This window comes from Mobula birostris, chromosome 21 (assembly GCF_030028105.1).
Source record: "Mobula birostris isolate sMobBir1 chromosome 21, sMobBir1.hap1, whole genome shotgun sequence".
Taxonomy (NCBI): domain Eukaryota; kingdom Metazoa; phylum Chordata; class Chondrichthyes; order Myliobatiformes; family Myliobatidae; genus Mobula; species Mobula birostris.
Window position 1 is genome coordinate 9,251,406 of NC_092390.1, and position 26,927 is coordinate 9,278,332.

Sequence of the window (26,927 nt, forward strand, 5' to 3'; positions counted from 1 at the left end):
TAGGGAAAATCTATAAATGCAGATACTGCAATTGCAGAGTTGAGAGGGAGGGATGAGGAGACTAATCTCTGTGAAGGAGAGATCAGGGTAGCCACAGGGGTAAATAAGGTTATCCCGGTCAATGGGGCAATTGGAGGGAATCTGAACAAGGAAGTGTAAAAGTTGTGAAGTGTGGGTGGTTAGAGAGCGGTGGGGAGGGTGCGGGCAGCGGGCAGTACTTAAGAAACACAAAGCTTGCAAAATGTGGCGCTGGAGGGCATTCCCAACTGATTGAGCGATGTTCTTGGAAAAACAAGCTGAACTCATGTCACAGACTTGGAGGCTGGGGGACTGCCTGACCAAAATACTGTAGAACTTTAAATCCAGAAGGCTGAAATGTGCCAACTTAGATTATCATCGGAGTGATAAACTGCAAATACTGGAAATGAGAAAGAAAGGCAGTCAGTCAGTCACTCTCCATGCATGCCGCCTGACCTGAGATTTACCGGACATAGTAGAACAGTACAATACAGAAACAGGCCCTTCGGCCCACAATGTATGCTGAACTCATTAAATTAGTGATCAAATGCATGGCTAAACTAATCCCTTCTGTCCACACAGTGTCCATAACTTCCTATTTCTTTCACATTCACGTGTCTGTCTAAGAGCCTCTTGAAAGCCCCAATCACCACCACCCTAGGCAGTGGATTGAAGGCACCCACCTCTGTGTGTGTGAGGGTGGGGGGAGGGGGAAGCTTTTCCTACACATCACATCTCTTTTTGTTGTTTCACCTTGCTCCTTTTTTTATTGCAATGAAATGTTTATATATTAACATTTTAATTCATTTCTCCTCCCTCTCCACTTGCCCCCTCTCCCGCCTACCCCTGCAAACCCTACCCTGGACCTCACTCCCTCCACCACTCCTTCCTCCTTGACCACCCACTCCACCACCCTCCCTTCCCTTCCTCTCTGTCCTCATTCCTTTATCCCCTCCTCCCCTGCTTTCCCTCCTCCCCTGCTTTCCCTCCTCCCCTGCTTCCCCTCCTCCCCTGCTTCCCCTCCTCCCCTCCTCCCCTCCTCCCCTCCTCCCCTCCTCCCCTCCTCCCCTCCTCCCTCCTCCCTCCTCCCTCCTCCCTCCTCCCTCCTCCCTCCTCCCTCCTCCTTCCTCCCTCCCCTCCCTCCCCTCCCTCCCCTCTCTCCCCTCTCTCCCCTCTCTCCCCTCTCTCCCCTCTCTCCCCTCTCTCCCCTCTCTCCCCTCTCTCCCCTCTCTCCCCTCTCTCCCCTCTCTCCCCTCTCTCCCCTCTCTCTCCCCTCTCTCTCCCCTCTCTCCCCCCTCTCTCCCCTCTCTCTCCCCTCTCTCCCCCCTCTCTCCCCTCTCTCCCCCCTCTCCCTCCTCTCCCCTCCTCTCCCCTCCTCTCCCCTCTCCTCTCCCCTCCTCTCCCCTCTCCTCTCCCCTCCTCTCCCCTCTCCTCTCCCCTCCTCTCCCCTCTCCTCTCCCCTCCTCTCCCCTCTCCTCTCCCCTCCTCTCCCCTCCTCTCCCCTCCTCTCCCCTCCTCTCCCCTCTCTCCCCTCTCCTCTCCCCTCCTCTCCCCTCTCTCCCCTCTCTCCCCTCTCCTCTCCCCTCCTCTCCCCTCTCGCCCTCCTGCCCTCCATCCCCTCATCCCCTCCTCCTCACCCCTGTTGCTGCCTCCTCGTCATTGCCTTCTCCCCCACCCCTACCCCATCCCCTCCCCTCCTCCCCCTCCCCCACCCCATCCCCTCCTCTCCTCCCCCATTCATTCAACCCCCTACCTAATCTAACACACAGGGTTCCTGCCAAGCTACCTGCTGCCTGCATATGAAGAAGTCGTGAACCGGCCAGTGACCCCGCCGCCTCCCTACAGCGCCTTCCACCAGCAGTCTGTCACAGTGTGCAATGGCCCCTCCAACCCAGAGCCGTCGCGTGCTCCCTCCACCCCGGGGAACTCTGTGCCGACAGTCTGCGAGGCAGTACCTCGGCAGGGGAGCGTGCTGGGCCTGGACTGCCCCCGCGCCTACTCGGAGTGCAGCCTAAACAAGGCGCTGGCCTGCGAGCGCCCTGAGGGTCCGGCGGAGGGCTGCTGTGAGCAGGAGCCAGTCAGGGCGTGCTGCCTCGACCAGGAGGAAGAGCTGGACTGCCCTGAGAAGGGGCAACTGACCGACTATTACCCGAGCTCCTCCAAGATCGAGAGCTGGCACCACCAGTCGTGCCTGGAGATCAAGGACCTTGATAAGACTCCTGGGAGGCACCGGAGGTTCACTGGAGACTCCGGCATTGAGGTCTGCGTCTGCAACCAGGACGGCGACCCCGACGACCCAAAGGAGCTGGACGGCCTGATCGATGGCGTGGGGGAGGCGATGGAGTTCTGCGACAGCTGCGAGGTCTGCGACCACTGCCCCCGACCTGACCGGCGGCTGGAGGGCCCCGCCGAAGGCCAGCACCCCCAGGATCAGAAAGAGCAGCAACACGGCCAGGAGGCGGCAGGGGACGAACCGGTGTGCCTGCTGCTGGACACCATCAATGAGAACGAACTGCTGCAGCCTCCCCAGCACTGCGACCCTCAGACCTAACTGCTGGGGCCCCCTTGCCACCGGCTGCTCGAGGACTCCTTGTGCAGTTGTTCCATTAAAGCTCTGCTGTTGGAAGAGCTGGAGAATAAAAGACAGCAAATGCCAGAGTGCTGGGGTTGTGGAAGGTGACGAGGCTGGCAGTGTTGAACCACCCAACAATGTTCAGCCTATCTACAAGAGCTTTGATTCCCACTATCGGATTGCGGCCTAGAAGCAATTATAACATCAACTGGAATTTTATATCCAGCATTTAAATTTTTAATCAAATGTATTTGCATGGGATTGTGACCCTCCATTCATCTTGAGTTAGTTCAAAAGGCCACTCTTCTTTCCTCGTGTCCTTACACAAGTGACAGCTCTGGGTGAAGATTACAAGCAGATGACAAGGGGGAGGAGGCTTTGGCTCTGAAGAACAGTGTACTTTTGGATAGAAGAGGTGATAGTTTTTCTTTGGGATTACGGAGATCAGCTTTAAACTGCAGAGAGATATCCTTTATGCATCACCTCCCCCCCCCGCCCCACTCTGTACTGATACACAAACTTTACTTGGTTACCATGGTTTTGTGTTCCCTGTTTGTCACATGGTGTATGAGGATTCAGGAAGTGTGGGATGGCAAGATGAACTGATTGCCTGGAGAAGTTGTCATGCCACAAAAAAGAATGTCATAAATGTACTGGGATATGCAATTTTAAAAAAAAATTGTGCTGGGTCTTTCACTCTTCAAAAAAAAAACACGTCGGTAATGTGGTTGGTGCCTGGCTAATCTGAGTGCTATTCCTGAGATGATTTAAATGTTTCCTATGTGGAACTTGTTTCTTTTCTGAATGACAATTGATTGGTGTGGTTTGTTTCTGTGATAGACTCGTCACTGTGGAGTGGTTGAGCTCACCTACCAGATAAATGCCTGCAATCCTTTGGGCAACAAGAAAGGATAACTTCCTAAGAGTGTGAGTGAATGAGTGTGTGTGTGTGTGTGTGTATGTGCGCGTGTGCGCGCGCACTGTACGACAGAACCACAGGCTCTCCTACCTGCATTGCATCTTGTGCACATTGTCGGTGTACAAGGCTCCGAACTGTATACTTGACCTCAGGATATCCCAAAGCGCTTCACAGCAAATGGAGTACTGCAGCCACGGTTAGTGATGTAGGAGGCGTGGTGTTTGAAGTTGGGCACAGAAAGCGCTCTCAGTTAGTAGTGAAGGGCCTTATCTGTTCTAGATGTTGGCTGAGGGGTAAGGGTAAGTGCAGCTCTGCTCCCCGGCCTACTTGACAGGCCCCTCCATTTAAAATCCCAGCCCAACATTGACTCCTTCAATTGTGCAATACCACACTTAAGTGTAATGTGGGGCAGAGTGGGATGAATTTGAGTTTGTATCTGCATGTACACCCTCTACTCCTCCTGTAGCCTACATCAATTACTTCACAACGAGCTTTAGATTAATACCCAAAGGTTCTGAATCACCCACTGGTGATTTCATCTTCATTGATTTGGTTCCTCTCACACTGGTGTGTTTCCGAGATACTTGGTGGGAAACCCACCAGACTGTCTGATCTCAAAAAGGTTTCAGACCAGGGTCTTCATGTGTAACCTTTCACTGAGTGTTGATTTCTCTACCTTCCAGTCATTTCTTCTCCTCCTCTTCTCTCTTTTTCTGTTCTCCGTTCTGGCTCCCCCTCTTACCTTCTCTTCTCCTCACCTGCCCATCACCTGTCTCTGGTGCCCTTCCTCCTTCCTCTTCTCCCATGACCCACTCTCCTCCCCCTATCAGTTTCCTGCTCCTCTACCTTCTCACTTCACACCCCCACCCACCTGTATTCCCACTTACCTGGTCTCACCTGTCACCTGCCAAATTGTACTCCTTCCCCTCCACCCCACCCCCACCTTCTGTTGCTGGCTTCTCCCTCCCTCCCTTTCCAGTCCTGGTGAAGAGTCTCGGCCCAAAACGTCGACTGTTCATTCCCCTCCGTCGACGCTGCCTGGCCTGCTGAGTTCGGTAGTTTGTGTTGGAAACTCTTCATTGGGTCAGGCGTTGACCCAGGGGCAGTGTAAGCATTTGGTTTTGGTAGACCAGGATTGGGTGGCATCAGGGTGAAACAAGGCAACAGGGCTCTCATTCCAACCAAACAAGGATGCCAAATGAACTTGAGAAATTTAACCACGCGTTAGGAAGATAATTTAGCTACTATTGTGAGACCGTGAGGTAGAGTAACTGACAACGCAGCTGCGGTAGAAACCGTTACGTGGTTGTGTAGGAGAGGAGAAGGGCACTGTATTGTTTAGCTGACACTTAGCATAGCATGAAGACCCTTTCAGGGAATGTCTGTGGGACTTCCACTTTCATTTAATGACCAGTTTTCATCTTTTTATTTTTTAAAATGAGGGATGTGACCTGTGGGGAGATCTCTCCGACACATGTGGAGTTAAAGCTCGGTTTATAGTTTCCATGTGAAAATCTTTCTTTGAAGACAAATGAAGGGTAAGATGCAAACTACAGAAAGCAGAAAGAATGCATAGCAGTCAGTAAAACGTGAAAATTCACTCTTTGCTCCTGCCAATTGCTAGCTTACACTTGGTTTTAACATCACATTGTAATTTTGCAATAGATATTTTAACAATTTATTAAAAAATCAATAGTGTCCAGTGATCTTGTGGTCATTATTTTTCTATTCAGTGATCAAACTATCGCTAGAGTCACTGATTGTGCCCAGAACAGCCCTCCAGTTGCTGCTCTCAACACTCAAGCATCCTCTTCTGTGAAACTGCAGCATAAATCTGCAACTCTGTCAGTTCCACTGGTACACAACACAGACAGACGACCAGTAACATCGACTGTGTCCAGTTCCATCTGTACACAACATAGGTGATCAGTAACATCGACTGTGTCCAGTTCCATCTGTACACAACACAGGTGATCAGTAACATCGACTGTGTCCAGTTCCATCTGTACACAACACAGGTGATCAGTAACATCGACTGTGTCCAGTTCCATCGGTACACAACACAGACAGGTGACCAGTAACATCGACTGTGTCCAGTTCCATTGGTACACAACACAGGTGATCAGTAACATCGACTGTGTCCAGTTCCATCGGTACACAACACAGACAGGTGACCAGTAACGTTGACTGTGTCTAGTTCCATTGGTACACAACACAGACAGGTGATCAGTAACTACCAGGAAGAATAAGGCCACATTATGATAAGATGTGATCTTGACCTGAAGATTTACCTTCCTGTCTTATCGTCTGCCTGCACTGCACTTTGCCCATCACAGAAAAACATGGTAACGTGTGCAGAATGTTTGATGGGTCTGGGTCTTTATCACAAGAATTTAGATGAAGGAGGACAATCTCATTGAAACCTACCAAATATGAATAAAGAATGGATATAGAGATGTTTCCAGTGGTGGGAGAGTCTAGGACCAGAGGGCACGGCCTCAGAATAGAAGAACGCCCGTTTAGAACCCAGATATAACCATGTAACAATTACAGCGCGGAAACAGGCCATCTCGGCCCTTCTGGTCCATGCCAAACTCTTACTCTCACCGAGTCCAACCGATCTGCACTCAGCCCATAACCCTCCATTCCTTTCCTGTCCATATATCTATCCAATTTTGCTTTAAATGACAACATCGAACCTGCCTCAACCACTTCTGCTGGAAGCTCGTTCCACACAGCTACCACTCTCTGAGTAAAGTTCCCCCTTATGTTACCCCTAAACTTTTGCCCTTTAACTCTCAACTCATGTCCTCTTGTTTGAATCTCCCCTACTCTAAATGGAAAAAGCCTATCCACGTCAACTCTATCTATACCCCTCATAATTTTAAATACCTCTATCAAGTCCCCCCTCAACCTTCTATGCTCCAAAGAATAAAGACCCAACTTGTTCAACCTTTTCTCTGTAACTTAGGAGATGAAACCCAGGTAACATTCTAGTAAATCTTCTCTGTACTCTCTCAATTTTGTTGACATCTTTCCTATAATTCGGTGACACAATACTCCAAATTTGGCCTTACCAATGCCTTGTACAATTTCAACATTACATCCCAACTCCTATACTCAATGCTCTGATTTATAAAGGCCAGCATACCAAAAGCTTTCTTCACCACCCTATCCACATGAGATTCCACCCTCCGGGAACTATGCACCATTATTCCTAGATCCCTCTGTTCTACTGCATTCTTCAATGCCCTACCATTTACCATTTTAATTAGTCCTACCAAAATGTAGCACCTCACATTTATCAGCATTAAATTCCATCTGCCATCTTTCAGCCCACTCTTCCAACTGGCCTAAATCTCTCTGAAAGCTTTGAAAACCTACTTCATTATCCACAACTCCACCTATCTTAGTATCATCTGCATACTTACTCATCCAACTTACCACCCCATCATCCAAATCATTAATGTATATGACAAACAACATTGGACCCAGTCCAGATCTCTGAGGCACACCACTAGTCACCGGCCTCCAATCTGACAAACAGTTATCCACCGCTACTCTCTGGCATCTCCCATCCAGCAACTGCTGAATTCATTTTACTACTTCAATATTAATACCTAATGATTGAACCTTCCTAACTAACCTTCCGTGTGGGACCTTGTCAAAGGCCTTACTGAAGTCCATATAGACAACATCCACCACATTACCCTCGTCAACTTTCTTAGTAACCGCTTCAAAAAATTCAGTAAGATTTGTCAAACATGAATTTCCACGCACAAATCCATGTTGACTGTTCCTAATCAGACCCTGTCTATCCAGATAATTATATATACCATTTTTAAGAATACTTTCCATCAATTTACCCACCACTGACGTCAGACTCACAGGCCGATAATTGCTAGGTTTACTCTTAGAACCCTTTTTAAACAATGGAACAACATGAGCAATACGCCAATCCTCCGGCACCATCCCCGTTTCTAATGACATTTGAAATATTTCTGTCAGAGCCCCTGCTATTTCCACACTAACTTCCCTCAAGGTCATAGGGAATATCCTGTCAGGACCTAGAGACATAGAAACATAGAAAATAGAAAATAGGTGCAGGAGTAGGCCATTCGGCCCTTCGAGCCTGCACCGCCATTTATTATGATCATGGCTGATCATCCAACTCAGAACACCGCCCCAGCCTTCCCTCCATACCCCCTGACCCCCGTAGCCACAAGGGCCATATCTAACTCCCTCTTAAATATAGCCAATGAACTGGCCTCAACTGTTTCCTGTGGCAGAGAATTCCACAGATTCACCACTCTCTGTGTGAAGAAGTTTTTCCTAATCTCGGTCCTAAAAGGCTTCCCCTCTATCCTCAAACTGTGACTTATCCACTTTTATATTCCTTAAATGAGATGAGGAATTTCTTTAGCCAGTGAGTAGTAAATCTGTGAAATTCACCACCACAAACTGGCGTGGAGGTCAAATCATTGTGCATATTTAAAATGAAGGTTGAAAGGTAGATAATTAGTAAGGGTGTGTTTAAGATTATGGAGAGAGGGTGGACAAAGTGGTTGAGATGGGATAATAAATAAACCATGATCGAATAGCAGAACAGACTCGATGGGCTGAATAGCCTAATTCTGCTCCCATGTCTGACTGACACTGAGACACTTTGTTCTGCATTGTGTTATAATTTTCCCTTCTACTACCTCAATGTACTGTTGTAGTGAATTGAGATCAATGGATGGCGTACAAGGCAATTTCTTTTCACTGTTCACTAGTGACAGCCTACCGCCTCGAAGTTCAATGCTGGAGAGGCATAGTTTTAGGGTGAGAGGGGAAATTTAAAAGGAACCTTCGGGGCAACTAGTTCATGTGGTGAGTGCATGGAATGAGCTGCCAGAGGGAGTGGGGTTCAGTTCTCATTGCTGTTTGTACGTTCTCCTCACGACACTGGAATTCCTTTGTGCTCTACTCTTCTCCCCCATCCCAAAGGCGTTCTGTCAGGATTAGACATGTGGGGCAGGTTTTTTTTCGCACAGTGTGGTGGATGCATGGAATGTGCTGTCTGGAGAAGACATGGACAGAGAGATCTTGGTTCTTACTTCGGCACATGGATGTGCAGAGAATGGAGGCGTATAGTTTGGAAGGGTTTCGTTTAATTAGGTGTTTATTTACTAGTTTAATGAGTTCAGCCCAACACTGTGGGCTAAAGTGCATGGTGACGAGAGGGCCTCCTACAGGAGCGAGGTAAATCAGCTAGTTGAGTGGTGTCGCGGCAACAACCTTTAACTCAACGTCACTAAGACCACAGAACTGATTGTGGACTTCAGAAAGCTTAAGACAAGGGAACATGAACCAACCCTCACAGAGGGATTAGAAGTGGAGAGAGTGAGCAATTTCAAATTCCTGGGTGTCAATAACCTGGACCCGACAGGCACGACAGCAACTATATTCCTTAGGAGTTTGAGAAGACGGTATGTCTCCAAAAATACTCAAAATTCTACAGATGTACTGGGGAGAGCATTCTAACCAGCTGCTGCATCACTGTCTGGGGAGGGGTGGGGTGGGGCTACTGCACAGGATCAAAATAAGCTGCGGAGTGTTTCAAATTTTGTCAGCTCCATCATGGGCATTAGTCTCCATAGTAACCAGGATATCTTCAAGGACGGACGTCTCAAAATGGTGGCATCCATCATTAAGGTCTCCCGTCACCCAGGACCTGCCCTCTTCTCGTTGCTACCATCAGGAAGGAGGTACAGGAGTTTGAAGGCACTCACTCAATGATTCAGGAACAGCTTCTTCCCCTCTGCCATCTGCTTCCTAAATGGACATTGAACCCATCAATGCTACCTCACTACTTTCTATATTTGCACTAGTTATTTGATTTAACTAATTAATATATACTTCACTTCAGTTTTTCCCTCCCTCTCTTACTATGTACTAAGTCAACAAATTTCACAACATACGCCCGTGATATTAAACTGATTCTGATTCTGTTTGTTACTTTATCACCATCTAGTGGCAGCAGCAATACCTGCATTTATAAACCAAATCAATTTCAGTGCACTTTCAACAGGAATTCTGCAGATGCTGGAAATTCAAGCAACACAGTCCTGACGAAGGGTCTCGGCCTGAAACGTCGACTTCCTAGAAATGCTGCCTGGCCTGCTGCGTTCACCAGCAACTTTGATGTGTGTTGTCAGTACACTTTCACACGTGTTAGGCAGCAACATGATTGTAGAGGCCAAGTCATTGGGTAGACCTATTTAAAACGGAGGTTAATAGGTTCTCCATTGTTAAAGGTGTCAAAGGTTACGGGGAGAAGCCAGGAGAGATTGAATGGAAGAGCAGACTCAATGGGCCATATGGTCCAATTCTGCTCCTTTGCCTTATGACCTTATACTGAAGTGGAAATGGCCCAGTGGATGGGGTAGAGGCAAGTCTGGGGCCCATCAACACTATGGCAACAATGATCCCTTGAGGCATCTCACCAGTAATGGAGACCGTCTGGCCTCCATGCCTAGGCTGCTTCTGTGAAATTACAGAGCACTTCTCTGGGTATCACAAGTAATCCTGGAATTCTGTGACTTCAAGTATTTATTAGACAGTTGGAGCAGAATTAGGCCATTCGGTCCATCGTGGCTGATTTATTATCCTTCTCAGCCCCTTTCTCCTACTTCTTCCCATAACCTTTGGGGAAAGGGAGGCATTTACATCAAATACAAAAGGGTGTTGCAGGTACTAGGGTAGGTAGTGGATACAGAAGAGAGGAAACTGTGTGGGCTAGGTTAAGGCTGGGGCACTGTGCATTAAACAAAACATTGAAAATGATAGGGAAACACCAGACAGGATTGTGTGAGGAATGTCAGGAAGAGGAGTCAGTAGAACATGTAGTTTTGAGTTGTAGGAAGTATGGGTTACAGAGAGAGATGATGAGAATTAATCTAAGGGAATTGGGGGTGCAAGAATTCACATATGACTCTGCCATAGTTGGATGCATCAGCAAGGGAGATGAGGCTGAGTACAAGGCTACGGTAGGAAACTTTGTCACATAGTGTGAGCAGAATTATCTGCAGCTTAATGTGAAAAAGACTAAGGAGCTGGTGGTAGACCTGAGGAGAGCTAAGGTACCGGTGACCCCTGTTTCCATCCAGGGGGTCAGTGTGGACTTGGTGGAGGATTACAAATACCTGGGGATACGAATTAACAATAAACTGGACTGATCAAAGAACACTGAGGCTGTCTACAAGAAGGGACAGAGCCATCTCCATTTCCTGAGGAGACTGAGGTCCTTTAACATCTGCCGGACGACACTGAGGATGTTCTACGAGTCTGTGGTGGCCAGTGCTATCATGTTTGCTGTTGTGTGCTGGGGCAGCAGGCTGAGGGTAGCAGACACCAACAGAATCAACAAACTCATTCGTAAGGCCAGTGATGTTGTGGGGATGGAACTGGACTCTCTTACGGTGGTGTCTGAAAGGAGGATGCTGTCTAAGTTGCATGCCATCTTGGACAATGTCTCCCATCTACTACATAATGTACTGGGTGGGCACAGGAGTACATTCAGCCAGAGACTCATTCCACCGAGATGCAGCACAGAGCGTCATAGGAAGTCATTCCTGCCTGTGGCCATCAAACTTTACAACTCCTCCCTTGAAGGGTCAGACACCCTGAGTCGATAGGCTGGTCCTGGACTTATTTCATAGTTTACTAGCATAATTTACATATTACTATTTAACTATTTATGGTTTTATTACTATTTATTATTTATGGTGCAACTGTAATGAAAACCAATTTCCCCCGGGATCAATAAAGTATGACTATGACTATTAAAAGGGTTGCTGGGCATGGGTGAGAGAGCACAGGTCAGGGTATTTTTAGCTTTCTCAAGGGGTACAGGGTTTTTTTTTAATAGTATATGATGGAGAATCAGGAATAGGGTACTAGGATGGCCAAAGATGGGAGGATAAAGTGTAGGTTGTGTGTGTGTGTGCGAGCGAGCGAGAGAGAGAGAGAGAGAGAGAGAGAGAGACAGAGAGAGAAAGAAAGAAAGAAAGAAAAGCGAAGGAATTTAGAACGTACGTTTATTGCACACTCTGGAGCGGAAGGTGGTGGTGATGCACCATTTAGCTGGGTGCCAACTGCCGTAAAACAAGACACAGAAGAAGAAGAGAACCTTTGACACTGTCTAATCAAGAACCCCTAACCTCTGCTTTAAATATACCCAATAACTTTGCCTCCACAGTCATCTGTGGTAATGAATTCCACAGATTCATCACTCTCAGGCTAGAGAAATTCCTTCTCATCTCTGTTCTAAATGGACATCCCTGCTATTCATACCCTCTGGTGCTAGACCCCCCCCCCCCACACCCACCACCACCACTGTGGGAAACATCCTATCTATGTCCACTCTATCTAAGCCTTTCAAGATGCGGTAGTTTTCAATGTGATCTCACTTTAATAAACTCCAGTGAGTACAGGTCCAGACCCTCCTCATATGTTAACCCTTTCATTCTTGGAATCATTCTCATGAGCCACCTCTAGACCGTCTTCAATGTCAGCACGTCCTTTCTCAATCCACAATTGGCTTAACGGTTGCCATTGAATTTGCCTCCTCTGTTTTTTTAACTCAGCTTGCATGTCTTGGGAACTTGATAACAGAAATAACTCACAACTCTCCTTGGTTCTTCTGCAAAGTTCTCTCTAGTCATCAACTCCCCTACCTGTGGGAACACACAGACTCTTGATGCTCAAAACCTCACGTAATTTTGAAATGTAAATTCCTATTCAACAATGTTTTGAGGAGAATCTAACCAATATCCCACATCACCGGTTCCATTTTTAAAAAATTCTATCATTCATCAACAATAGGAGAAATTTACAGAGAAAATCCAGAGGAAGGGGGTCTCAAAAATCTCCATTAGCCACAACTTTATTGAATAGTAAAATATGGAAATCAGGTAGCAATCATGAATATATATCGATATAAAATATTTCATGCAAAATATATAACACAGTTAGGACAATGGTTTAAAATTAGGGTTACTAGGCAGCTAGGTCCTTGAAAGCGTTCATTAGTGGTGAATAACTACAATATAACTTTGAAAATAAGGCTGGAGATGCTGGCATCCAGAACAAAAAGCACACACGGGAAGAACCAGTGGCTTGAGCAATATAAAAAGAGTCAGCTGACTTGACAGAAAACTATCCGATCTTGTATTGTCTGCTGAGGATTTGCTTCAGTTGGGCGAATGTCAATGTTAAACATCCAACCAGAGCCAATGACAGTGGACCTGTGGGCACCTGCATTAAAGGACCCTAGTGGTACTGGACGAGCAGTGTGTCAGCACAGTAGTGTAGCGGTTAGTGTAACACTATTACAGTGATCGCCGACCGGGGTTGAATTCCTGTTGTTGTCTGTAAGGAGTTTGTACATTCTTCCCATGACCATGTGGCTTTCCACCAGGTACCGTACTCCAGTTCAAGGACATACAGGTTAGGGGTACTGAGTTGTTGCATGCTGTATTGGCACCAGAGGCATGGGAACACTGGTGTGTTGTCCCTAGCATCTCCTCAGACTGTTGGTCATTGATGCAAACGACATATTTCACTTCTATTTCCATGTGCACGTGATGAGTGAAGCTATCTCCAATAATCCAACACACCTTTAGTAGGTATACATGCCAACAATCCACACTGGTGCACCTCAGGGGTGTGTGCTTAGCCTCTCTCTACACCTATGGTGGTGTGGCTGGGCGGAGCTCAAATGCCATCTATGAATTTGCCAATGACACAACTGTTGGCAGAATTTCACACAGTGGTAAGGAGGTGTACCTGAGTGAGATAGATCAGCTGCTTCTAAGTGATGTTGGAGCAACAACCTTACACTCAATGTCAGTAAGACTAAGGAATTGATTGTGGACTTCGGGAAGGTGATGGTGGGGTCCAGGGAACACACACCAGTTCTCATTAGAAATCAGAGGTGAGCAGTTTCAAGTTCCTGGGTGTCAACATCTCTGAGGATCTATCCTGGGCCCAACATATTGACGCAATTACAAAGAAGGCACCACACCTTATATTTCATGATGAGATTGAAGAGAATTGGTATGTCACCAAAGGCACTCACAAATTTCTACAGATGTACCATGAAGAGCATTCAGACTGGTTGCATCAGCATCTGGTATGCAAGGGCCACTGCACAGGATCAGGAAAAGCTGCAGAAGGATGCAAACTCTTCCAGCTGCATCGTCCACACCTTCAAAAGGCGATGCCTCAAAAAGGAGGCATCCATCATTAAGGACCCCCATCACCCGGGGCATGCCCTCTTCTCATTGCTGCCATCAAAGAAGAGGTACAGAAGCTTGAAGACACACTCAGCAATTCAGGAACAGCTTCTTCCCCTCTGCCATCTGATTTCTGAATGGATATTGGACCCATGAATACTCCTCCACTATTTTCCTCTCTTTTTGTACTATTTTAATTTAATTTTTAAATATATACTTACTGTAATTTATAGGCTTTATTATGTATTGCAAGGTACTGCTGCAGCAAAACAATAAATTTCATGACACATGCCAGAGACATTAAACCTGATTCTGAATGGTGGAGCAGACTTGATGGGCTGAGTGGTCTAATTCTGCTCCTATGTCTAATGACTTTATGTTAATACAAAACCTGGTGAACCCGCTTCTGAATCCTCGGGATTTCTGAATAACGGGATAACGGATCATCCAGCTTTTCCATTAAACAAGGACTGGTGCTATCTTTACTGCTCTCTTGTATGTGTTTTGTGCTGTGTGTGACTGTTGGTGCTGTGTTTTGGACCTTGATCCCAGAGCAATGCTATTTCATTTGGCTCTATTCATGGGTATTCATGTGTGGTTGAATGACCGTTAAACTTGAACTTGTGATGGATCTATTCAAATATGCAGGTGCTGCAACACTTGTTAAAAACCAGCAGCTGGTAAATCTCTCTTCATGTGAGAGAGTCGGTTTAACACACAGCTGAGCAATGTAAATCTCAAGTTGAGATTGCCTGGTGATGGGAGGGGAATTAATACTTTGCTATTGGGGGGACTGGGGATCTGACCTGGATGTACGGTACAGTAACACTGTTGGGGAGCTGGATCTTTGTATTTTTATTTTAGCAGTACAATGCGGAGTAGGCCCTGCCCGTCCAGCAAACCCACAACCCCGATTAGCCCTAACCTCATCATGGGAGAGTGTACAATAACCAATTAACCTGCCTGGCCCTGGAATTGAACTCCAAACTCTGGGATACCCCATGCTGTAATAGTGTTGCACTGAACGTCGCCCTACGGGGTAGACTGTCGTCCTCCTGCGGACTCGCTGTTCAGTCACGGCCTCACCAATCTATGTGAACACCTCTTCAGGTAACATCATACAGAGAGACACAGCACCCGGTGGCACGGTAATGTCGCAGTTGGTGCGGTCACTTTATAGTGCCTTTGATTCCTGTGAGGAGTTTGTATGTTCTACCCTTGACCACGGGGGTTTCCTCTGAGCACCCTGGTTTCCTCCCACATTCCAAAGCCGTGTGGTTAGGCTTAGGGTTAGTGAGTTGTGGGTATACTGTGTTGGGAGCAGAAGCAGGCTGCCCCCACACACAACACGCATTTCACACGTTTTTCAGTGTTTCAACGTACATGTGACGAAGCTAATCTTAATCCAACAAGCCCACGCCACCCAATTAACCTACTAACCGGTGCGTCCTTAGAAACCGGAGTGCCCAGAGGAAAAGAACAGGGAGAAAGAACAAACTCTTTACAGACAGTAAGCGAAATTGAACTGCTGTGCAGTGTTAACAGAACCATTACGTAACACTAGTAGCTCATACATGACAACAGTTGTGAAGTCACTTTAATCTCATACAAAGTGTAAATGGTTACATTCAGCAGAGGGGCCACTGGTTTACAATAACTTTCATCACTCCTTCAAAGTAAGTAATGTCACTGGTCAGTGTGGCGCACCGCTGTTATCTTAGGGCGTGCAACCTCTCCACTTCTTCCTGGACTTGAGCTGAACTTTGAAATCTCCTGGCTGCTGGACAATCCTGAATTTTCTTTTCAGGTCAGTCAGCTGCTGCCCAGGGGGGAATTCAACAGAGAAGCGCTGAAGGAAGGTCGCAAAGAAGAGGAAAAGTTGCATCTTGGTGAGAGCCTCTCCAACACAAATCCTGGGGCCGGCACCGAAAGGCATGAAACTTGGCGAAGGAGGATGGGTATGTTTGCCCTCTTTGCTCAGAAAGCGGGCTGGAATGAGCAAAGAGCATTGTTTTATACATAAACACAAGAAAGTCTACAGGAAATCTAAAGCAACACAAAGCACACACACACACGCTACCTGACCTACAGAGTTCCTCCAGCATTTTGTATGTTCTTTTGTACAGAACCTGCTAATTCAGAGACCTAAAGAGTCTCTCAGGTTTAAACTTGGGGTGTGATCGGAGGCCACCAATTTTTTTTTAAACTCTTCAAAACTTGGATTCAAACAATACAGAACCATACAGGAACACACACAAAATGCTGGAGGAACTCAGCAGGTCAGACAGCATCCATGGAGAGGAATAAACAGTCGATGTTTTGGGCCGAGACCAAAAGGAAGGGGACACAAGCCAGAATAAGAAGTTGGGAGGTGATAGGTGGAAGAGGTAAAGAGCTGAAGAAGAAGGAATCTGATAGGAGGGGAAAGTGGATCATGGGAGAAAGGGAAGGAGGAGGAGACCCAGGGGGAAGTGACAGGTAAGGAAAAGAGAAGAGAAGGGGTAAAAGGGGAACAAGAATAGGAAATGGGAAAGGAGAGAAGGGGGAGAGAGAAGAAATGACCATGCTAGAGAAATCAATGTTCATGGCATTAGGTTGGAGACTATAAAGACGGATTATGAGGTGTAGTTCCTCGTTTTCTATACAGCACAGGGAGAGGTTCATCGGCCCACAATGCTTGTGCTAACCATGATGTAAAATTAACTTAATCACATAGTATTCCTATTTCTCCATTCCCCTTGTATTCGCACACCTGCCTAACTGCCTCAAACACAACCATTGTAACTGCCTACATCACCACATCCCAGCCACCCACCACTCTCAGTGTTAAACAAAAACTAGCCCTCTGCATCTCCTTTAAACTCTCCTGCTCTCCTCTTAAAGCTACTCCTGTACCTGGTACCAAACATGCAAAGTCTGCCAAGGGATAACTACTGAGCCTGCCGGTATGAAGATGGGATATAATGAACTTGTGCAAGTATTAGCACAAAGCTGTTTCATCTTGGCTGATATTTTGTGTATGACTGGGGAAACAGTAATAAATCAAGTCTGAAGTCACTGGAAAAATTTTTCAGAGAATGAGTTTGTCTCAAGCATTTTGCTGTTGGATTTGTTTTGGGTGGGATGAGGTTAATTGGTAACAGTCCAAAGGCTAGGCCAGTCCAGAACTCTGGGTATTAGGCTGAAATATAAAAGCTTTAAAAAGAACCCAAGGGCACCTTCTTCACACCGATGGTGATGCAGTCATAGAATAGGCAGCCAGAGAAAGTGACAGACAGATCCAACAACAACATTCCAAAGGCACTTGCACATTTATATGGATAGAAGAGATCTGGATATGGGTAGGGGAGATCTAGAGGGATATGGATAGGGAGGGTCTTGGGAGATATGGACAGGAGGATCAAGAGGGATTGGATAGGAGGCTCAAGGGATATTCATGAGGAGGACCTAGAGGGATATAGATAGGGAGGATCTAGAGGGATAGGGGAGGGTCTTGAGGGATATTGATGGGGAGGGACTAGAAGGATATGGATGGGAGGTGGTTAGAGGGATATTGATAGGGAGGGTCTTGAGAGATAGGGGCAGGAGGGTCGAGAGGGATATTGATGGGGAGGATCTAGAGGAATATGGATAGGGATGGTCTCGAGGGATGTGGATAGGGAGGTGGTTAGGGGGATATGGAAAGAGATAACTTAGAGGGATATGGATAGGGTCTTAAGGCATATGGATTGGAGGTGGTTAGAGGGATATGAATAGATAGGGTCTTGAGAGATATGGATAGAAGGATTGAGAGGGATATAGATAGGAAGGATCTCAAGGGATATTGATGGGGAGGATCTAGAGGGATATGGATAGGGAGGGTCTCGAAGGATATGGATAGGGAGGGTCTCGAGAGATATGGATAGGGAGGGTCTCGAGGGATATGGATAGGATCGTCTAGAAGGATATGGATAGGGAGGGTCTCGAGGGATATGGATAGGGAGGGTCTTGAGGGATATGGATAGGGAGGGTCTCGGGGGATATGGGACAATGCAGGCAAGTATGACTGGTTTGATCAGCATGGATGAGTTGGGGTGAAGAGCCTGTTTTCAAGCTGAATAAGTCTACAGGATGACCACTACCTGTTTGCATCTGTTTTGAGCTGCCCACGTTCTTGTTCTGGGTGATTGTGGAAGTTATGGCAAGGCCAGGGTTAAGATAATTTCCAGGCAAGGATAGTTTACAGACAGTCAACAGAGGTGAAATAGGGGACTGGAGCCATCTGGCATATGAAGACAAAATAAAGATGCAAACAAAGGATTCGAGGATGACATTTACCTTTGGAAAGTTACTTTACAAATTCTGCACAATTATCAGACACACAGGTTCTATTGGTTATTAATACCTGTCTTACCATAGTGTGATCGGTGACTAATTATGCAAATAAGGAATTTGAACACACCGGGTTACATTTTAGTCAGTATCTGTATCCAAATAGTTAACTTCTGTATAAAAAATAACATTTTATTGTTCAAAATTTAGAAAGGTTTGGCGACAGGTCCGAGTTGTTGTCCTTGTGTACGAGTAAATAGCATGTGGATGTGGAACAAGCGTCAGTGTTCAGAGCCACTGAATCAGTGACAACATGATGTTTTGGTGCCAGATCTAAGGCCACTTTGTTCTTGCTGTTGAAATCGGTGAGGTAGGAGCTGTGGGACTAGAGAGGGCTCCTTGAAACCACGCGGTGGCGGCGGAGGGGGAGTGGGGGAAATGGGGAGAGGGAGGCAGGTAGCAGAGCCCCTGACCGATCAATGTGCGTTACTGAATGGTTCGCTCAGACAGAGCGTGACAGCCTCGCGGTTGGTGTGAGAGGGCCTGGTATTCAGTATCACTGTTGAACAGCAGAATATATGATAATATCGAAACAGTACTGAAGTTAGATAGTTGTGTGAGGAAATCCCTCGTTGACGTTCCACAAGATCTTAGTGGAACAGCTGCTGGAATGTTCTGTGTAGTTTTGGTCTCCTTATCAGAGAGTTGAAGAAATATATGTTCATGAATTGAGAGTCATAATTCACTCAGCCCTTCGGCCCCAAACCGTCCATGCCAACCATGCTAAATCCACTTGCAGGCATTAAGCCTGTTTCTCCTTACACCCTTCCTATCCACGTACGTGTCCAAATATCTTTTAAACCTCATGCCTGTCTCTACAATATCCCTCAGAAGCACATTCCAGATATTTGTAGAAAACTCACCCTGCTTATCTCCTTAAAATTTCTCCTCATCTTTAAACCCATACCCCCTACTAAAGAGCTCCCTATTATGGAGGCAAAAAGACCATGCCTTTCAGTGCTATCAATGCCCCTTATAATTTATCAACCTCTAGAAGGTCACTCCTCAGCCTTCTGCACTCCAGTGAGAATAAACTCAGCCTGTCCACCCCCCTCCATTTCAGGCAACGTCCTCATGAGTTGCTTCTGCACTCAACACATCCTTCCCGTTATGTGCTGACCAGAAACCGCCCATAATACTCCGAGTGTGACAAGAATAAGCCAATAAGTCAAATAGATAGAAGAGTAAATGTGGGTCAAGGAGAGGTGTAGACCTCAAAGGCAAAATAGAAAGCAGCGGTGATAGTACAAGACTGAGTGTTGAGGGCAGAAGGCTGGCAACACGACACTTACTTGGATCAAAGACACCTGGATTCTTCCACTCCTTCTCATCATGGTGAATAGCCCAGAGGTTGATGGTCACCTGAGTGCCTTTGGGGATTGTGTAGCCACCGATGCTGTCGACACATACATTGGAATCAATAATTTACAATTGCAATGGAATGCAAACATTCTATGGTGTAATTCTTCCCTGTGTGGATTGACAAGGTCTTCTTTAGCACTCTCATGCCCAGTGCACCTTACAGACAGGGAAGTAATGTTAAAGACACAAGAGGTTCTCTGGGGGCTGGGAATCTATAGCAGCACAAGCAAAATGCTGGAGCCGCTCAGCAGCTCAGGGAGCAGCCACGGAGAGGAATAAACGGTCAACATTTCAGGCCGAGACCCTACATCAGGACTGGAAATGAAGAGGGCAGGAGCCAGCAGTAGTTTTGAAAAGAGAGCACCATTGCAAGGTAGTTTGGCAGCCAATTAATCCACTAAAAGCTCCCAAAAATATCAGTTAAATAAATAATCAGATATCCCATTTGTTTGGTGACTTTGGCCAAGGAATAAACTTTGACCAGAAAACTAAGGAGAACTCCCTTGCTCTTTGTTGAATAATTTCATAAATATCTAAGAAGATAGCATCCATCATAAAAGACTCTCACCATCCAGGACATGTCCTCTTCACATTACTACCATCAGGAAGGAGGTAAAGGAGCCCGAAGACCCACATTCAACACAGGTCTTCTGACTCCTGTTAACCTTATTCTACTTTAATGCACTGCGTAATAATTTGATCATGTTGGCGCGTGGCCAAGTGGTTAAGGCGTTCATCCAGTGATTTGAAGGTCGCTAGTTCAAGCCTTGGCTGAGGCAGCATGTGTGTCCTTGAGCAAGGCACTTAACCACACATTGCTCTGCGATGACACCGGTGCCAAGCTGTATGGGTCCTAATGTCCTTTCCTTCGACAACATCGGTGGCATGGAGAGGGGAGACTTGCAGCATGGGCAACTGCTGGTCTTCCATACAACCTTGCCCAGGCCTGTGCCCTGGAAACCTTCCGAGGCACAGGTCCATGGTCTCTCTATATCATGGTCTCCATGCCTATAATAATTTGCTCTACAGAATCAGAATCAGATTTAATATCCCAGGCATACGTCGTGAAATCTGTTAACTTTGTGGCAGCAGTACAATGAAATACATGATAACAGAAAAAAGAAAACTGAATTACAGTAAGTATATATATAGTATATTAAATAGTTATATAAATAATGATTAAAAAAAGGAAATTAAAAGTAGTGAGGTAGTGTACATGGGTTCAATGTCCATTCAGAAATCCGACGGCAGAGGGGAAGAAGCTGTTCCTGAATTGCTGGGTCTGTGCCTTCAGGTTCCTGTACCTCCTTCCTGACGGTAGCAATGAGAAGAAGGTGATGGGGTCCTCAGTAATGGACACCGCCTTTCTGAAGCATGGCTCCTCGAATATGACCTAGATACTACAGAGGCTAGTGCCCATGATGGAGCTGACTAAGTTTACAACTCTCTGCAGCTTACTTCGATCCTATATAGTACCATCCCTCCTCCCAAACCAGACAGTGATGCAGCCAGTTAGAATACTCTCCACAGTACATCTGTAGAAATTTGCAAGTGCTTTTGGTGACATACTAAATCTCCTCAAACTCCGAATGCAATATAGCCACAGTCTTGCCTTCTTTATAGCTGCATCAATATGCTGGAACCAGATTAGGTCCTCAGAGATATTGACACCCAGGAACTTGAAATTGCTCACTCTTTCCACTCCTGATCCCTTCATGAGGACTGGTGTGTGTTTCCTTGCCTTACCCTCTCTGAAGTCCACAATCAGCTCTTTGGTTTTTGTTGACGATGAGTGCAAAGTAATTCCTGCAACACCACTCTACTAGCTGATACACCTCAGTCCTGTACGCCCTCTCGTCACTAAGACAGGCTTTCACTGTGTCTTGGCACATGACATTGATAAGCTAATACCAGTCCCTGCAGAGTTTTGTGCACCGAGAGTATTATTGACGGGGAATTAAATGGAGATTGAATTCAGGGCCCGATGGAATGGAAGGGGTAGGCTAGAAAAGTTGAATGGCCAGGAATTCCAGTTCCCATGTTCCCAATGGACAGCTAAAAGCAGCCAACGGTGTTTACCTGGTGTCCACTAACGCCACGTGAGGGATGAGGAGAGGTGCCACAGGTTGGATCCTCAGGGTTTCACTGATGGTCGCATTCAGAAAATGCAGGTTTTTTCTATCACTTAATTTAGGAGCTCTCTCAAACCCAATATTGTTGTCGATTTCCTCTTGTATTTTACTTTGTATCTGCAACGGGTGAAAAACGGTCAAATTACCTAACTAATTATGTATGATATTGAAATCCTCCAGGCTAGTTTAACATCGTGTCTGTTGGAGTTCATAATAAAAGTGTTCTTTGCAAGTGCCATGAGGCTATGGGGGTCTGGGAGGCACTGTGAGGGGGGCTGGTGGAGGCACGTCCAATCAAAGGGTTCAAGGGCTCTTAGATAAGCATGTGGATGTGCAGAGAAAGGAGGAATACAGACTACGTGCACACGGAAGGTGATAAGGTGTCATGAGCTTAACTAGTACAGCAAAACATTGTGGGCCGAAGGGCCTGTTTCTCTACTGTACTGGTTTGTGTTCTATGTCCTAACTCTGAGGTGTGTCATATGTGCATTTATGTGAGTTGATATGTGTAAGTGAAGTTGTGTGAGGTTGTGTGTATGAATATGTGCAAAGAAGCCTTTGTCAGTATAATAATGTGTTTGTGTGTGAGTGGTCGCTGTACCACCCAACACCCGGCCCCCATCCCACCCAACACCCAGTCCTCTGTACCACCCAACACCCAGTCCCCATGCCACTCAACACCCCGCCCCCATCCCACCCAGCACCCAGTTCTCTGTACCACCCAACACCCAGTCCCCATCCCACCCAACACCCAGTCCTCTGTACCACCCAATACCCAGTGCCCATCCCACCCAACACCCAGTCCTCTGTACCACCCAACACCCAGTCCCCATGCCACCCAACACCCCACCCCCATCCCACCCAGCACCCAGTTCTCTGTACCACCCAACACCCAGTCCCCTGAGCCACCCAACACCCAGTCCCCTGTACCACCCAACATCCAGTCCCCTGTACCACACAACACCCAGTCCCCATCCCACTTAATACCCAGTCCCCATCCCACTGAACACCCAGTCCCCATCCCACCGAACACCCAGTCCTCTGTACCACCCAACACCCAGTGCCCATCCCACCCAACACCCAGTCCTCTGTACCACCCAACACCCAGTCCCCATGCCACCCAACACCCCACCCCCATCCCACCCAGCACCCAGTTCTCTGTACCACCCAACACCCAGTCCCCTGAGCCACCCAACTCCCAGTCCCCATCCCACCCAACACCTAGTCCCCTGTACCACCCAACATCCAGTCCCCTGTACCATGCAACACCCAGTCCCCATCCAACCCAACACACAGTCCCCATCCTAATCCACACCCAGTCCACTGTACCACCCAACACCCAGTCCCCATCCCAATCCACACCCAGTCCGCTGTACCACCCAACACCCAGTCCTCTGTGCCACACAACACCCAGTCCCCATCCCACCGAACACCCAGTCCCCATCACACCCAACACCCAGTCCCCTGTGCCACCCAATGCTCCACCCCATCCCTCCCAACACCCAGTCCCCTGTACCACCCAACACCCCGCCTCCATCCCACCCAGCACCCAGTTCTCTGTACCACCCAACACCCAGTCCCCTATACAACCCAACACCGAGTCCTCTGTACCACCCAACTTCCAGTCCTCTGTACCACCCAATACGCAGACCTTTGTACCATCCAACACCAAGAATCTCTGTACTACCCAACACACAGTCCTCTGAACCACCCACCCAAGACCCAGTCCTCCGTACCACCACCCAACACCCAGTCCCCCCCACCCAACACCTAGTCCTCTGTCCCACCCAAGAACAGTACCCTGTACAATCCAACACCCAGTCCACTGTACCACCCAACACCCAGTCCCCATCCCACCCAACACCCAGTGCCCTGTACCACCCAACACCCAGTCCTCTGTACTACCCAACACACAGTTCCCATCCCACTCAACTCCCAGTCCCCATCCCACACACAGTCCTCGAACCACCCAATACCCAGAGTATCTGTACCACCCAAAACCCAGTCTTCTGAAGCAGCCAACACCCAGTCCTCTGTACCACCCAACACCCAGTCCACCGTACCACCCAACAACCAGTTCTCTGTCCCACCCAACACCCAGTACCCTGTACCAACCAACACACAGTCCTCTGTACCACCCAACACCCAGTCCCCATCACACCCAACACCCAGTCCCCATCCCAATCCACACCCAGTCCGCTGTACCACCCAACACCCAGTCCTCTGTGCCACACAACACCCAGTCCCCATCCCACTGAACACCCAGTCCCCATCACACCCAACACCCAGTCCCCTGTGCCACCCAATGCTCCACCCCATCCCTCCCAACACCCAGTCCCCTGTACCACCCAACACCCCGCCCCCATCCCACCCAGCACCCAGTTCTCTGTACCACCCAACACCCAGTCCTCTGTCCCACCCAACACCCAGTACCCTGTACCAACCAACACACAGTCCTCTGTACCACCCAACACCCAGTCCCCATCACACCCAACACCCAGTCCCCATCCCAATCCACACCCAGTCCGCTGTACCACCCAACACCCAGTCCTCTGTCCCACCCAACACCCAGTCCACTGTACCACACAACACCCAGTCCTCATCCCACCCAACAACAGTCCCCTATACCACGCAACACCCAGTCCCGATCCCACCCAACACCCTGTTCTCATCCCACTCAACACCCAGTCCCCTGTACCGCCCAACATCCAGTCCCCTGTACCACTTAACACCCAGTCCCCATCCCAATCAACACCTAGTCCTCTGTACCACCCAACACCCAGAAGCTCTGTACCACCCAACACCCAGTCCTCTGTACCACCCAACACCCAGTCCCCATCCCACCCAACACCCAGTCCTCCGTACCACCCAACACCCAGTCCTGTGTACCACCCAACATGCAGTACTCTGTACCACCCAACACCCCGTCCTCTGTACTACCAAACACCCAGTACTCTGTACCACCCAACACCCCGCCTCCATCCCACTTAACACCCAGTCCCTGTCCTACCCAACACCCAGTCCTCTGTACCATCCAACACCCAGTCCCCATCCCACCCAACACACAGTCCTCTGTACCACCCAACACACAGTCGCCTGTACCAACCATCACCCCGCCCCCATCCCCAATTGGACTGAACTTTGTGTCACTTTGAAATTGGTCATTTACCCCAAGACAATGATAGAGCTTGATTGATGCTGTTATCTTAATTCTGTGCACATGTGTGTTTATCATTGCTGAACTGTTGCATTTATTATCCTTACCATTACTGTGTTGCTTGTTTCTTTAATAAAACTTTCTTAGTTCTAGTAATCCAGACTCCAACTGAGTGATCCACTTCTGCTGGTTTGGCAACCCAGTTACGGGGTACGTAACACACCCAACACCCAGTACTCTGTACCACCCAACACCCAGTCCCCATCCCACCCAACACCCAGTCCTCTGTACAACCCAACGCCCAATCCCCTGTACCACCCAACACCCCGCCCCCATCCCACCCATCACCCAGTCCCTGTCCCACCCAAAAATCAGTCCCCTGTACCACTCAACACCCAGTCCCCCGTACCACCCAACACCCAGTACTCTGCACCACCCAACACCCAGACCCCTACCAACACAACACCCAGTCCCCATCCCACCCAACAACCAGTCCCCATCCCACCCAACACTCAGCCCTCTTTACCCCCCAACACCCAGTCCCCATCCCACCCAACAACAATCCCCTGTACCACCAAACACCCAGTCCCCTGTACCACCCAACACCCAGTCCCCTGTACGACCCAATACCCAGTCCTCTGTGCCACCCAACACCCAAACCTCTGTAGCACACAAGGCCCAGTCCCCTGTAGCACACAACATCCAGTCCCCTGTACCATCCAACACCCCATCCCCATCCCACCCAACACCCGGTCCTCTGTACCACCCAACAACCAGTCCCTTGCACCACCCAACACCCAGTGCTCTGTACCACGCAAAACCTAGTCCCCTGTACCACACAACACCCAGTCCCAATCCCACCCAATACCCTGTCCCCATCCCAATCAACACTCAGTCCTCTGTAACCCCCAACACCCAGTTCCCATCCCACTCAACACCCAGTCCCCATCCAACTCAACACCCACTCCTCGTACCACTCAACACCCAGTCCTCTGTACCATCCAACACCCAACACCCAGTCCTCCGTACCACCCAAAGCCCAGTACTCTGTACCACTCAACACCCAGACCCCAACCAACACAACACCCAGTCCCCATCCCACCCAACAACCAGTCCCCATCCCACCCAACACCCAGTCTACTGTACCACCCAACACCCAGTCCCCATCCCACCCAACAGTCCCCTGTACCACCTAACATCCAGTCCCCTGTACCACTTAACACCCAGTCCACATCCCAATCAACACCCAGTCTTCTGTACCACCCAACACCCAGTCCTCTGTACCACCCAACACCCAGTCCCCATCCCACCCAACACCCAGTCCCCATCCCACCCAACACCCAGTCCTCTGTACCACCCAACACCCAGTCCCCATCCCACCCAACACCCAGTCCCCATCCCACCCAACACTCAGCCCTCTTTACCCCCCAACATCCAGTCCCCATCCCACCCAACACCCTGTCCCCATCCCAATCAACACTCAGTCCTCTGTAACCCCCAACACCCAGTTCCCATCCCACTCAACACCCAGTCCCCATCCAACTCAACACCCACTCCTCGTACCACTCAACACCCAGTCCTCTGTACCATCCAACACCCAGTCTGTTGTACCACCCAACACCCAGTCCTCCGTACCACCCAAAGCCCAGTACTCTGTACCACCCAACACCCAGACCCCAACCAACACAACACCCAGTCCCCATCCCACCCAACAGTCCCCTGTACCACTTAACATCCAGTCCCCTGTACCACTTAACACCCAGTCAACATCCCAATCAACACCCAGTCTTCTGTACCACCCAACACCGAGTCCTCATACCACCCAACACCCAGTCCTCTGTACCACCCAACACCCAGCACTCTGTAGCACCCAACACCCAGACACCAACCAACACAACACCCAGTCCCCATCCCACCCAACACCCAGTCCCCATCACACCCAACACCCAGTCCACTGTACCACCCAACACTGTCCCCATCCCACCCAACACCCAGTCCCCATCCCACTCAACACCCAGTCCCCTGTAACACCTAACACCCAGTCCTCATCCCACCCAACAACAGTCCCCTATACCACCCAACACCCAGTCCCGATCCCACCCAACACCCAGTCCCC

General features: G+C 48.4%; 2 protein-coding genes across 5 annotated transcripts in view; one reads left to right on the plus strand and one right to left on the minus strand.

Moving 5' to 3' along the window:
- The window catches only part of wbp1la (WW domain binding protein 1-like a), a 132,511-nt gene extending 127,304 nt beyond the window's left edge, over positions 1-5,207 (plus strand). For all 3 annotated transcript variants that reach the window (XM_072238918.1, XM_072238919.1, XM_072238920.1), the window contains exon 4: positions 1,788-5,207. In XM_072238918.1, the coding sequence (XP_072095019.1) occupies positions 1,788-2,569 (782 nt within the window). In that variant the 3' untranslated portion in view covers positions 2,570-5,207. The remainder of the gene's footprint in view (positions 1-1,787) is intronic.
- A 10,033-nt stretch (positions 5,208-15,240) lies between these two features.
- The window catches only part of cyp17a1 (cytochrome P450, family 17, subfamily A, polypeptide 1), a 41,593-nt gene continuing 29,906 nt past the window's right edge, over positions 15,241-26,927 (minus strand). For both annotated transcript variants that reach the window (XM_072238922.1, XM_072238921.1), the window contains 3 exons: positions 21,602-21,771; positions 19,453-19,556; positions 15,241-15,778 (listed from right to left, as the gene is read on the minus strand). In XM_072238922.1, coding sequence (XP_072095023.1) covers positions 15,507-15,778; positions 19,453-19,556; positions 21,602-21,771 — 546 coding nt within the window. In that variant the 3' untranslated portion in view covers positions 15,241-15,506. The remainder of the gene's footprint in view (positions 15,779-19,452; positions 19,557-21,601; positions 21,772-26,927) is intronic.